This window comes from Agelaius phoeniceus, chromosome 4, assembly GCF_051311805.1.
Source record: "Agelaius phoeniceus isolate bAgePho1 chromosome 4, bAgePho1.hap1, whole genome shotgun sequence".
In the NCBI taxonomy this organism is placed as follows: domain Eukaryota; kingdom Metazoa; phylum Chordata; class Aves; order Passeriformes; family Icteridae; genus Agelaius; species Agelaius phoeniceus.
Window position 1 is genome coordinate 25112178 of NC_135268.1, and position 14411 is coordinate 25126588.

Consider the following 14411-nt stretch of genomic DNA (forward strand, 5'->3'; position numbering starts at 1 on the left):
GTTCAAAGCTTAGTTGTGGTCTCTATGTTATATACCAGGAAACTCCTGGAGCCTATACTAAATCCATGAAAAAGAGACTACAGGGCTTTCTGGCATCTTCTTGGAGTGCAGTGATTTTGTTTATTCAGATGTTGGCTTCTTTTTAAATGAAAAGGCATGTGCTAGACCACAAATTTGTATTACAGTAATAAAAGTCTGACTGTATTTCAAAAGAGACTTTGAATGCTAATTGATGGATGGATTCAAGGCAGAGGCAGAACAACCATCTCATATATCATTCAATACTGTCTGGGTCTAGTAGTTTCTTAGTGTGGCCACATTTCTGCCAGGAATTTAAAATGTCAGCCCAAGAGTATGTAAATTAAAACCAGGGGAGTTGTTGCACTGATTTCAAATACAAATCATCTATGGTTTTATATCTAAAACAAGTGATATGCATGTGTGTTGCCTGCCCTCTTGAAAGGCAGAAATTAATAAATGAGGGCAGAATTGAGGAAGGCAACTTGTTTTCCCCAGTTTGGGGCAGATCTGTGGCAGGGCTTTAAGCCCAGCAGCTCCCATTTTGAAGCATTACAATTTTCACGAGAATGCAGCTCATGTTTCAAGCCACAAGGTTCTGTGTCTGTGCCAAGGGAGTCATGGCAGCCCATCTTCACACCCTCCACTCCCAAGATTCCTTGATGAAAAGGAGATGGAAGCAGGTATTTGCTACGACCACACGAAAACCACATGTGCTTCACTGTTCACTCCAAAGACTACTTTAAATGCTATTCACTAATTTCACAATTTGAAAACATTCTGTGTTGAAAAAGAAGGCTTTGTGATTAGCATGGAAGCTGTTGTCTTGGTCTTTAGTGGCTAGATGAGTAGTACAGGATCAGTTGTGTCAGGCTAGCACTGCATTTCAGAAGGCTTCAAAATTCACAATGGATTGGTTCTAAATTGTCCTCCACCACAGAGCTTTTTGCTAAGTGCAAGAGCCGCAGGAATGAGCCAGGCTGACTGAGCAGCAGTAGTGGGAACCTCAAGCTCTCTGAGGATGTACATAGCAGAGAAGCAGTTAGGTGAGGCTTCACCATCTCCTCCAAGGGTAAAAAGCACAGCAGAAGATCTGGGCCACAGTATGTGAAGAAGCAGAAGATCTCTGCTAGTATGTGCAGTCCTTTTGTGCCCATCTGAGATTTCATCTTTCGGTGGAGCACTCTCCATCCAACCTACACTTGCAAGGAGATCTCTTTTATGGCCTGGCTGCTGCTCCCAGCTCCATCACATTGTGCTATTTATACTCTCTGGTCTTCATACCATGCTTTTCAGCTGGTCCCTGATTCCAAATTTGCAGCTGCCCTATAAAGAAAAAGCTTCAGTGTGGCACAGCCATGAGAATGCTATTTGCTGCGTCCACGTCTGTATTTATAAAAATAATGGGTCATCCTCCAACTGGAGCAGAAAGAAAATAGCAGCAAGACAAGGAGCAGACCATCTGGCACCAGATCAGAATATCTGAACTATATCTGCAGTGGGGTTATGCGTGCTGGATATTCCTGGCAGTAACATCACAATCAATAGCGTTAACTCAATTTACAGGATGTCATCCGTCCTGGTGATACAATGTAAATGGTATCAAAATGCTGCAAGAAGCTAGGATGCTGAAATAGACTCTTGCATCTGAAGGTGCCTTCAGGCCTCTAGCAGTAAGGGTAGCAAAAAAACCGAAACAAGAAAGACTGAGTCACTTGCAGCCACCACAGCCATTAGAATATAAGAAAACGGGACATTTGCTGCTCCATTCATTGGCATGCTTACTGATTTGTAAGACTTGAGGGTTTAGAATTTGCACCTAAGGAGGCACTTTTGTCTCTCTTCCTCTTCTGGACGAGCACTATTCAGACTGGGGTGACTGAACTGGATGTTTAGGAGAGGACAATTTGGGATAGTCTATTCCAGTAAAGCAAAGCAACACTCAGTGGTGTTTTCATAGATTCACCAGTCTGAACATTAAAAATCAACCACCGTGATTATTTAGCTTATCAACCTGTGCAACACAGGCCACAATATTCCTCTGCATAATTTCTGCATCAAAGCCTTATCTTGTGGTCAAGCCAAAGCATATTTTAGAGGGCCATCCAGAAACCAGCATGACATTAAAATGTGATTTGTAGCCTTAAAACATTTTCTGCCCTTTTGCACTTCACCTCCTTTAAAGCAAGCCATCTGTAACAGGGTGAGAATAATTTTGCTCATCATCAGTTGTGCTTGAAAATGATGTGCTTTAATTACAAGCCATACAACAAGAAACTCTAGTGCAACTCTTCTGCAAGAGTCCAGAATTTATGTGACCCCTTTTTTCTCAGCACAAAAGCCAGTGCTGTATCTAACACCACTGACTCTTCTGTCAACACAAGCAGAGGAGGAAAGAAAAGGAGGCCTTCAGGAGCTGAAGGAGGAAGAATTGCATGAGAAATATGCCACAGCACTGAATTAAGTTCCTATGCCACAACCATCCAGGCACTTACCATCTGCACAAAGGGCAGAGGCAAGTAACAGAGAGGTTACACAAGCAAAGCCTAAGCAGGAACTGATGCTCATAAATATCTGAGTAGTCCTTTGTTTTCTGCTTTCACTCCAGGCAAGTCTGTGCCCCACAGAACGTGGAGGCATTTGGGCTTTTTGGAACAGTTCTGTAAAGTGTGGACGCTCACAGTGCTATGATTCAGACAAGTGACTCCCCTGGCCACAGACCATTACCTCCCTGGCACCAGCCTCAATCTTAGCCTGGCATTTACTGAACAACATCTGTGCTGTGCCAGTACATCAGCATTAAAGATAGTTAGAGTGCTCAGTGTGAACAGAAAAGCTTGGCTCTCAACTCCTGCATTCTCTGCACAGACTATGGAAGCAAGTCCCTGTATTTGATTAAGATAAATCCCTGCGTAGGTACATGCTGCTTTACTGAACTTCCTGCAAATGTGACAGGCTCAGCAATGCAGGAGCAGTGGGGCATTCAAGCCAAACAGTGTGCTCAGGCCCCTGGAAAGGAGGATGGTGTGACCATCTCAAAGGTACCACTTGTTTCCACACCTGGACTCAAAGTGAGATGAGACAGCAGCTCAGTGTGACAGGTAGTAACATCCACTGATGGCAAAGGCTTGCTAACAAAACTCAGGGAGAGCAGAATGCTCAGCCAGAGCTCTTGCTGCCAGTGAAACAGAAGAAAATTGCTGGAATAGGAACACTGCTCAAAAAAAGCAGAAAGGATGAAACACCAAGTGTTGTGCCCAGAGGAAACCCATCCAGCAGCAGGATCTCCACAGGTAGCAGGGCTGCCCCACATGCCCTGTTGGTGAATCTGACCTCATGACTAGCTGGCATTCTCAGAGACCTTTGCAAATCATAGTTCTCAGAGATGTGAAGAGGAAGGAGGGACCTAGAAAATCTGGCTACCCCAGGCTTAAATTTTTTTTAGTCTGAGACAAAGGCAGATGTTGATGGTGAGCTCAGGGCAGAATGCAGCCCTGCAGTAGGATCAAAAGATCCTTACCAAGGCTGGGATTGGAGCTGCAGTCAGGTGGGAGAGAGTATTCCCAGGCATCTCACTGTTTGGAGGTGCTTCAGAGGGTGGCCTCAAGGTCAGAGACTCAAGGGAGCACTGGAACCCAGGAGCAAGGCGACACAACTCGAAGGGTACTGTACAAAGGAATGAGAGCTGTGCAAGCACAGACTTACAAGGTGTTCACAACTGGAGCAAAACTCTTCTCTTGAGATCAGCAATGCAAGAACGACCAAGACTCTTGGAACTCTGTGGACTGCTGTCACTAGATCAAATCACCCAGCTTTTCTGCTGGGAAACAAAGCCCTCACCACAACTCTCGTGAGTTTCTGCTTTATGTGGCTGCAGGGGTTTGAACACACAACTGAAATGCTGCCAGTTTATCAGCATCTATCCCCTGGCAGGCCTTTGTCATTAAGCAGAGGAGGGACAGGCTCCAGCTCTAACAGCATTAGTGAAGCTCCAGCGGGCTGCCGGGGGAAGCAGGCTTGCCTCCGTGCAGACACATTTCCCTCTGCGCACAGCCTGTTCTGGGCTGCTGCAAAAAAAACAGCATCAAAGGGGAGGGAGGATCATTTCTGTCTGCCATGGGGCAGCAAAGCCATTCTTACAGCAGCTCTCCTCCTCCAGTCCCCATTCTGCCTCTCTGACAGCAGAATGAGTGCTGAGCCCTCCAAGTCCCGTCACACAGCAGATCTGGCACGTGCTTACATCTTGGTTTGTCATCTCCCAGTAAGGCCTCTCGCCGTAGGACATCACCTCCCACATCACGATGCCGTAGCTCCAGACGTCGCTGGCAGATGTGAATTTGCGGAAGGCGATCGCTTCAGGCGCTGTCCATCGAATGGGGATCTTCCCTCCCTAAATGGAAAAGAAATGGAGAAAAACCCCCAAAAAAATAGATTGCAGAGGAGGGCAGAGAACACACGAAAAAAGTCGAAACAGCTCTTCTCAGAGCACCAAGGGATGTTATTTTCTCTCTGGAAAGAGACATCGAATTTTAAAGTAAATCTGTTTGACAGCATGGGGCCCCTTTCCACATTATCTCAGCCCATAAGCATTTGTAGGCTGCCTACTAATTGGCTGTCCTGAAGGTTTGTTGTTTGAATGTTGTTTGAATGCTGGGACATGTATAGGATCAACATCTCAATTATGTTGCACGGGTTGGTAAGGGAATACAGTTCCTCCATTTCTGAGAGCGAGCGGGGGAGGAACAGACAGTTCTGAGGCTGAGGAAGACTTTGATCTAACGAGGGCTTCATGCAAATTGCTGCGGAAGTAATTCCCTTTTTTTCTTTTTTCTTTTTTTTAATGCAGTCCTGGTCCTGCAGAGAGATCTGTGTAGCAGGCACAGAAATCTGTGTGCACAAAGACCAGCCGGCTTAGCCTCTGCTGTGGGACTCAAAATGATGCCACAGCTGTCAAATGTGCTTTGCTGTTTCCTTTTCTCCTTTCTATCATTTTAGAAATCAAACTTCAGATCAGCTCTGAGAAGGGAAAGGGGAGGGAAAGGAGAGTCTGGATTAAGGAATACTTTTCTCATTGGGTTTAAAGAGCTGTCTCTCTTGATTTATATAAAAAAATATTTTGCTGTGAAGTCCCTTCCTCTACGTGTTGAGCTAAATATTGGAAGGTCTCCCTGAATGCCCCCTAACAGTGTTTGTTATTGGAAAAAGACAGGATTTGGAACACATTTTCAAAGCAACTTTTTAAAAGTCTCTTCTTCCCATAATTACTTATTCACAAGCTCAGCAGCGCATGCCTTAAGTGAAGGGCCAGATTCTCAGCAGTGCCAATTAGCACATGGCAGCACATGGGAGCCACAGCAGGGCTGGCCAAGAGCCCTTCAGCCTGCAGGGATGTGCCAGTCCAGCTGTGCACTGAGTCCCATCATGGGGCCATGACTGACAAAAGCTGGAAGGCCTTTCCAAGATGTCCACAGGAACAGGGAACATGACTCAAGACAGCTCCCACCACCCTCAAAACAATACCCTTGGAAAAACACAGTAGTAAGACATGTCCAAGGAGTGCCAATCACTGCCATTAATATTGGAGGCTCTCTCCAAGTCTGTGCTGTTGAAGGTGGGTCCTGCCCACCCCCTATCTCCAGTGCCAGTGCCAGTGCCATGTGGGCAGAGCAGGGGCAGAGCACTGAGGTTGGAAAAGCTCTTTCTTGGGTTGGGAGAAATTACTCTCAACTGGGTAACGCTGAGGGCAGTGTGCATTATTTACAATGGGCATTCATTACACAATAATGTTTTAAAAAGGTGAAATTGTTTAGAAGACCATGGCTTACAGCATAGGATGGGTGCCTGAGCAAAGCAATTGCTCTTTCTTCCCTTTGCTATTCACCAAAGAGGACAGAATAGAGCTTGGAAGCATAGCAACTTTGCAAAGTTTGCTACTTGGCTCGTGTACCCTACTTAAACTTCAGAGTTATTATTTTTAAACTCTGTGTTATTTAAACTCTGTGTTATATAAACCCCCACTATAAATTAAAGGCATTTGCAAAATTATCTGGTGACAATTAACTGTTATCACCTGATCTAACCCTCTTGCACAGTTTAGAGGCTGTGGATTCGTAGAAACTCTTTGCTAGAGGGCCTGAACAGCAAAACGTGGCAAGAAATAAGTTTCTCTTGAGCTCAATCAGCTTGGTACCCCCATAACTGACCCTGGTTGTGTACGCTGCTTCAGGGTCATCCTCTAGGACTCTGGAGAGGCCGAAGTCTGACACCTTGCAGACCAAGTTGCTGTTGATCAGGATGTTCCTGGCAGCCAGATCTCTGTGCACATAACCCATGTCAGACAGGTACTTCATTCCGGAGGCGATGCCTCGCAGCATCCCGACCAGCTGGATGACGGTGAACTGCCCATCATTCTTCTGCAAAAGGAAGGAGACTTTTGATGAGCTGAGAGCCTCTGCACCCTCAGCATTGTGTGTGCAGGAATAAAAATGCAAAGGCAAGTCTCCAAGGAAGGAAACCAGGAAAATTAATAATTCATTACTCTCATGCTCTGTCCATGAAGCTTTTCTAAGTTTCACTGTTTAGATTAAGATCTCTAGAGACAAAGATAAGGAAATGTAGTTCTTTTAACTTGAGATCAAGGAATGAGCTGCATCTACTGGTGGCTGATAGAGAGACTGTGACTGGAGCAAACACATGTGTATAAGGTGTATAAGGGCACCAGGCTGGGCTGTTTCTCAGTCAGGCAACTGAATGGCACCAAGTTGCATGGAAGTCCTACCTGTAGGGGTTCATGAACACTTGAGGGGGTAGGAGCTCTTCCCCATATTGCCACATTGCATTTCTAACCACTTCCCTCACTCTCCCTTCTCTAGCTCTTACATTTCATGGAAAAACTCTGACAAGTCTGGGGTTTGCTATGCTGCAGTACGGGTCTGCTCCTGAACCACACATTTTGCAGGCTAAGTTAATACCTTCCACTGCCTTCTAAAATAAATGTAATATCCTCCAATTTATTCTTATGTGTTTCTATCATTGCATGCCCCAGGTCCTTCATGATGCTGTGTAAATGCAGATCAAAGAGACAACTGAGCTACTCCTGCCCCTGGGCAGCACCAACACCCAGAAAACATTTTCATTGATATTAACCATCTACAAAGAACCCAAAACAAGTCCCCAGGTCCCCCTGGAAAAAGGATCTAAGAAATACCTTTAAAAATGTATCCAGAGAGCCATTCTCCATATATTCAGTCACTATCATTACTGGTTTGCCTAGAATAAAAAAGTGCATGAGTTTGTTAGGAATTTATCTAAAAACCATGAGCAATAAAAAAGTCTTTTAATAGTGTCTCTGCATCTGGATATACAGCCATGCAACAGTAAATCTACACCAAGACACTGCTGTCCCAGCAGGATGACAAGAGTTGTTCCCAGAATATGTAGAGAAGTAGGGAAATTGAGGAGGAGTGGATTAAAAACTAATACCATATTACAGGTGGGGTATCAAGCCCTAGACTGTTTAGATGATGATTGAGAAGGATGTTGCAAGCTGAAGCCAGGCAGCCTTGTTCTTGTCTCCACCAACAAGCTGAAAGCTTGCAGAGGCCAAAATGCACACAGCAAAGTCTTTGGATCCTTCCCTCAAGCTTCAATGCCCTGAAATAACAACAGGAGCCCAACAAGAGCAACAAGGATGATCTGAAGCTTGGGCTTGGTAGCCATCACAACTGAGACTAGGAAAGGATGGGATTTCATTCCTTGTAATTCAAGTGACTATCCTTGCAAACACATCTGGAAGTAAGAGAAGGAATATTTACACTGCAGAACAAAAGCTCATTAAGTGTGGAATGAGTGCAAGTGGAAATCAAAGTAAAAGTTCTTAACAAAAGACCTGGTGTCCTATTGTTGACAGGAATAATAATGTTTTTCCAAATCTGTTTGATTAATTTTCATGCCCGAGTCATTTTAATGGTAATTATATATAGTTTTTGCTCAGTTTTTAAATCTAATTTCTCGCTAGCTTGCCACAACGGCGTAGCAATAATTAATGTGGTGTGCTCCAGCCCTTGTAAATTCAATGAAATCTTATAAGAACATGTAAATTATTTTTTATTTAAATCAATTTCCATTAGTTAGCACAAAGCACAGACAAAAGAGAAGCTGTCAGTTATTTGTAAAGTGCATTATAAATGTCTTTTATAAAAATGATCAACGAGAGCTGCTGTGTGTCATAACATGAACATGAAGGTAAATACTAAAAATCAGTGCATGTCCTACCCTTTAGATAGATCTTAATTTTCCCATTTTTGATTTCCTTAACTATTTTGCCTAATTTACTGCTTAATTATGTACATAACAAAGGTAATTGTGAACTTGTCAATCAAAATACTCATTGCTGTGCAAACATTACCTTTGCAGCATGAAGGACCTGTGCTGCTTCAATTCTTTTACGTTTCTCTCACAACTGCTGCCCAAGCTTGAAACTCACCCAAAATATTACTTTTGATATGAGAAATGCACCTTGGGACCATGAAAAATATTGCTGAATCCCAAATGAAAGATGGGCTGCTCCTTTAAGGATGACGGCCATCTGTCTACACTGCATGGGCTGAACGTAGGAGGGAGGAGAGATCTCAGGGGCCATTGCTATTGGATGGCAAACATGTCAGTGGCTTTGCAGGGAAGAAAACTCCAGGGATATCTCAAATGTTAATGTTTTGTTTTGATTTTAAAAGCTAAACACCCAACTGTAGCATGGGGTCCTTTATCTCTGACACTTCAAGGCAGTGTTGCAGTGAGAATGGTGTCTTGTTATGCCACCACCACCCTGGGGGACCTCCTCCAGACTCCTGCCTTTGGATGCCATCAGAGAAAAAACCAGCAAGATTTCTGGCACTTATGTTTCATTATCTGACTGCTGCAGGTTGGCAGCAATCATGGAATAAATTAACCCCATCTCCAAGAGCATGGAAATAAGGACACATATAGATAACTTTCAACAAAGTAAATTAAAAGTAAACATCAGCCCTTCCAAAGTGCTGGGCTGATTCTCTGTGTCACTAGGGCTTCCTCCTGCTGGCATTACATGGTCATAAAATATATGTGGATGGCACTCATGTCAGTGGTGTGCACATTGCATCGGTGCAACTAAATGGGATGCAAATGAAAACTGCCACTACCTTTGTAAAGCAGAAATAGCAAAGGGTTTGTCTGCAAGAGGACAATGAGCATGATTAATCCAAATTAACTAAGGTGTGCATTTGAACTATATCGGTTAAATACAATGATATTCTCATTAAGAATTAAAAATGACCTAATTAAATTCAATTTAACCTAATTTACTTCCAAGGTAAATCATGATGCAGCAAAGACCCTAAAGATTTTACCCTAAAGATCTGATTCTACAAAAGGCCAATGACTGAGATACTGAAGGGTAAAAGAAGTTAAATACTTAGAGATTCATAAAAATTGCTTTGGTCCATGTAAAAGAAAAGGGAAAACCTATGAAGATGCTACAGATGTCTGCTGGAAAAAATTTTGAGTGCAGTAAACAAATATTTACTGAGCTAATGAGAAGCTCTGGGTGCATACTGAATCCAAGCTCTAGTTGCTCCAAGTCCAATTTAGAAGCAGGGCTCCCTATGTTTCCACAGCTTTTGAAGCAGACAGCCACTTTATATAAAGGCAGCTTGCTAGGGAGGCACATTCTCACTAAAAGTGGAAATTCCAACCATCCCCTGAGGCCCCAGCAGCCAGAAGGACTCAGGCCAATGCCAGTAGCAGCTTTCATGGGTGTATAATCATCACTTGCTCTTTGCCCAATATTCCACATTCCTGCAGGGCTAGAAATTGGAGCTCTTACACAGGTTGTCCCCAAGAGATTTTGGTATTTATTAAAATTTTGGGAGAAATCCATTCTGGTTATTTTTTTCTTAAAAGTTTCAGGAAATGCAATTTCAAAGAAAAATGCAAGAAAAGGCTGTTGATTACAAAACAGCATTGATTTTGTGGAGATTACAAGGACAAACAGCTGGAGCCTCTGTACCTTCTCTATTGCAGCCCTGAAAAAGAGCTAATGCTGGAGATGCTTCCTCTGAGGAATGACAAATGGTACTGAGAGCAGCACATGGCCCCAAATGCCACCATCTGAACAGCAGCAGCTAAGCCAGCTCTGACACTGCCAAGCATGAAGGCAACAGGGGAGACAGCCATTCACACCTGTGAGGCTGGTGCTTCTACACTTAAAACACAACTTAAAATAAAGAAGTAGTTATTTATTTTAGAATTTAGAATAAGCTAACAAAATAATCCTTATGCAAATAATGTAGGTCCTCCAAGGCTCTAAAATGGATGAGTAACAACAACTCGACACATTTTCCACAGGCTCAGCACAGCACCAACAGCCATGTGCTGGGCAATTTGGATGTGCTGTCCCTTTCCCTGCCCTTATCTTTAGTGCATACTGTAATTTGGAGAAGAACTGGGCTGGAAAAGTTACAGAAGGCTGTTTTGCTAACTGAGCAGTCAGACCTCAGTAACTCTCAATCCCTCCCATATGCCAGCACCATGGGCAATTATTATCAGGGGCATCTCCAGCAGATCCCAAAGGGAGCTTGTTTTAATTGTGGTTTTATACATTCCTGACATCTTCACCTACAGTCCTGTTCTTCTTTCCTGCTTCTGGAAAGGAACACTTTTTTTTGAGAAATGATGAGAAATGCATTCAGAACAGGCATCACCTAAGGCTCTCTCCCTAAGTCTTTCTCTCTTAACCAACTCTCCCAAAGCCAGAGCTCACAGTGAGCAGCCCACAGCAAGTTGTACCTACTTTTTGTGACGACACCTTCCAGGTGGATGATGTTGGGGTGGTCAAACTGCCCCATGATGCTTGCTTCTCCCAAGAAATCTCTCCTCTGTTTCTCTGTGTAGCCCACCTTCAGGGTTTTGATAGCCACTGGAAACTCACGCTTTCCCTGCAGCTTCAGCCTCCCACTGCAGACTTCCCCAAATTCACCTGCAGAAGAAAATGAGGAAGAACAGGATCACATCACATCAAGGGAACACACGATGTGCCTGTGTCTACAGGATGCAGCACAGCCTTGGCTGATGGAAAGCACAAAGGGCTGCCCTGCATTCATGGATATGGACTGCTGAACATCGCAGTGATGACTATCTCCAACAGCCACTGCACCACAAGCCAAGTAATTCATAAGCACAAGAAAACATTGAGTAAAAATGTAATTTTCCTATATTTAAAGAGCTATGCTTTATATTCCACTGGGCTTTTTTCTCATTAAATATTTTTGTCTACTATATGAAAGAGTCCTGTCATATCCTATATCACTGTCCTGTGTGGATAGCTGTAAAACTCGAACCACTGGCTTCTTAACCTTCCTTTGGTAAGTTACATAGATGGAAAGCTGTCAGCCTTTCACAGTAACATTTATTTTTATAGAGCTTTAAGAGTTTTATAAATTCTTTACAATTTTATTACTACCTTTCCCAAAAAGTAACCTAAATAGATTTTTTTCTGGTGAACACTACATTACATCCAAGCCCACAATTTCAGAGGATAGAAAATACTCCTAAGGTTGGATGCAAGTCTAAACAAACAGCTTTAGTGGAAACAAAACGGGAGTTTCTTCTTCTAACCAAGGAAGTTTAAAGCTTTGGACTTTGGCTTGTGGCTTTTTAATGTCACAGATGACCTCTTATTTTTAATTTTTGTTTCAAGAGTGACCTTAATGTTGGGGGATAAAAAGGTTCAAATGGTAAAAAGAATGTGAAACTTAAAGTGACTCCTTTCCCCCAGCATTCATTGAAATAGCTCAGCTGACCATTTGTGACCATTTTCTGGACCATTTTCTGAATTTTCAATTCAGCTCCTGAATTTCAAAACCGCAGTCAGTGACAGGTCTGTCCCAAACTTCAGCTGGAACATGCTCACCTTCACTTGCAGGGTACCTAAGAGCTCAAGTATTTCACAGCCCTTCCCAGATCTCTCATGTTAAGAAAGCCAACCCTTCATGTTGCAAAAGGGTCATGGAATGCATCTCCATACCAGCTCCGATAACTCTTTCAATGGTAATGCATGAAGCTTCAATTTCCTTAGCAAACTCGTGGACAGCTTGATTAGGGTCCTCGTAGGTGTGGGGGTCAACATAGGTCCTCACTCCAGGCAGCTTAACTGCAAACACAAATTGAGCACATTTAATGGCACATAACAACACGGAAAATGGGCATTACACACTCCTGTCCCTGGCACTTTGCTCTGCTGGAAATTTATTTCCATGGTGAAAATGAGTATTATTCTTGAAAAATGATATTTAGTTTATATGTGACATATGTGCAACTTTGGCATATTTAGAAAAGCACAGGAGTGCTCAGCTGGAATGATGTGCAGCTAAAAATCCCTTTTGGTGCTGTATAATGGGTTGGTCCAGCATCTGGTAGAAAAGGATTCCTTTCTGGAACTAAAGAGGGTACACCAGGAGGAAAAGTACAAATGGCAAAATGTTACAGGAGTAACTTGCAAAGCAAGCTGGATGGATGGGGGTTGATGGAGAGCTGAAATAAATTATGCCCTACCAGTCACACATCAGCTAATCAATCGCCCACATTATTTCAGACGGAGTTACTGAGATTTAAAAGAACTGCATATTTGCAGTACAAAGCCTGTGGGTTGTATCAGTATGAATATAATCAATAGCAGGCTTTTTCTCCAGGACTTGAGAAGGGAAAAAGTATTTTCATTATCCATATTATAAGTTTGTTTTGACAATCATTAAGGCTACTCACATGAAGAATTGCTCATCAGTCTAATGAGACAGCTACATTACACTGTGGCTCTTAATTGATTAGCTTCCTGCTGCCTTCATTACATAGCACTAATGGAAATTTGACTTTCACTCACAATGTGTTTGCCTTTTCCACCCCAAAAGGCACCTCACTGTTACCCATCCCCAGATCCCACAGCTCTTGATGAAGGAAGGACTGATAACAACCATGAGATTTACTTTTTAGCATCACTGCAGAGAGGTTTTCTATACAAGGGCATTAACACAACATTTCTGAAAGCTTCCTAGGTGCAGAAATTGGTGTTATTCCTCACACCTCTGCAGAGGCATCCAAGCTGAAGAGCAGCAGTGGGCTTGGTCCTCACAGCTGCCTGGGGTGAAGCAAAGGTTTCAAACAGGTATTTTGGACTGATGCATCCAGACCACAAAAATGTTGGGTTGTTATGTGCTGAGCAGAAAAAATTAATAACATCTTGGTTCACACAGCAAAGACAGAGGAACAAACCGAAATGGCTCACTAGAATGATCTGGTGCAAACACACAGGTGTGAATAGCTCAGCACATATAAGGACTGTTCAAATCTTTAGTTCTCTGTGGGGCTTGCAGCAGGGGCAGGAGGGAACTTCTGCACAAACAATTCTTTCTTTTGTCAATTACCACCAAAAGCAGATTTTTTTTTTTTCCTCAGAAAACCACCTCTCAGTTGAATTTCTCATTACCACAGAAAGCCAAAACCACATATATATGCTTTACTCACTGTGGCCATTATGAAAATGCATCTTTTCTTCTTCTGGATCTTGCTTAGCTTTGCTATAGCCACATCGCCTGGGGAAAAAAAAAAACAACAAACCACAACAGAAGAGTATTTTTGTCTCTGGTATGGCAGAACTCCATTCTCTACTTTGAATCATACAATGCACAAAAACCCAGAGCAGTGATGAACCCAACCTCTCTGGTGGCTCTATTGCTGCTGTCCCAGTTTTAGCTCATCAAACTGGTTGCAATTTCCCAAACGGGATTCAGGGCTCAAGGCCCATGGATTTTCAATTGGACTTGTGTTTCCAAATCCCACAGATGCTTCTGAAAAACTCCACTCTACCTGACATTTAATGCAGCTATTTTTAAGAAGAAGAGAAAGCGGGAACAGGAAGGACAACGAAAGGAGAATGGGATGAAACATTAGAATTTCAGAAACAAAATCTCCTGGACTGCAGAGCTTTTGCAGGCACTGTGGTGTATGTCTTGCATGCTCCCCTTCATCCACTGTGCATTTGGACAGAACTTTAAATTATGGTATTTTAGAAAATGGCCTTGTGTAAACATTAACATCTTATATACATGCAAAATAATGGCTTAAACCAAAGCAAAACCAAACCTGTTGCCTCACTGCCTTCAGGCGTCTCCTACATATTGTTGGCTCTGCACAGCATTTCATGCACATCTCCTGTCTTTCCACAGGAGAGCTGCCATTCATGGGATCCCCTCTGCCCAGCAGAAAAAAGATGGAAGAAGGAAAGCTGCCTGACCTATCCTGCTCCTACATTAGTGCCCAACAGTGCAAGGATAGTGCTGGATACTACCATGGAGTCACAACTACAG

General features: G+C 43.1%; 1 protein-coding gene across 15 annotated transcripts in view; it reads right to left on the reverse strand.

The window, feature by feature from the left end:
- The window catches only part of EPHA5 (EPH receptor A5), a 193557-nt gene that overhangs the window by 14638 nt on the left and 164508 nt on the right, over positions 1 to 14411 (reverse strand). For all 15 annotated transcript variants that reach the window (XM_077177134.1, XM_077177132.1, XM_077177133.1 and 12 more), the window contains 6 exons: positions 13570 to 13637; positions 12077 to 12202; positions 10844 to 11029; positions 7226 to 7287; positions 6222 to 6431; positions 4259 to 4408 (listed from right to left, as the gene is read on the reverse strand). In XM_077177134.1, coding sequence (XP_077033249.1) covers positions 4259 to 4408; positions 6222 to 6431; positions 7226 to 7287; positions 10844 to 11029; positions 12077 to 12202; positions 13570 to 13637 — 802 coding nt within the window. The remainder of the gene's footprint in view (positions 1 to 4258; positions 4409 to 6221; positions 6432 to 7225; positions 7288 to 10843; positions 11030 to 12076; positions 12203 to 13569; positions 13638 to 14411) is intronic.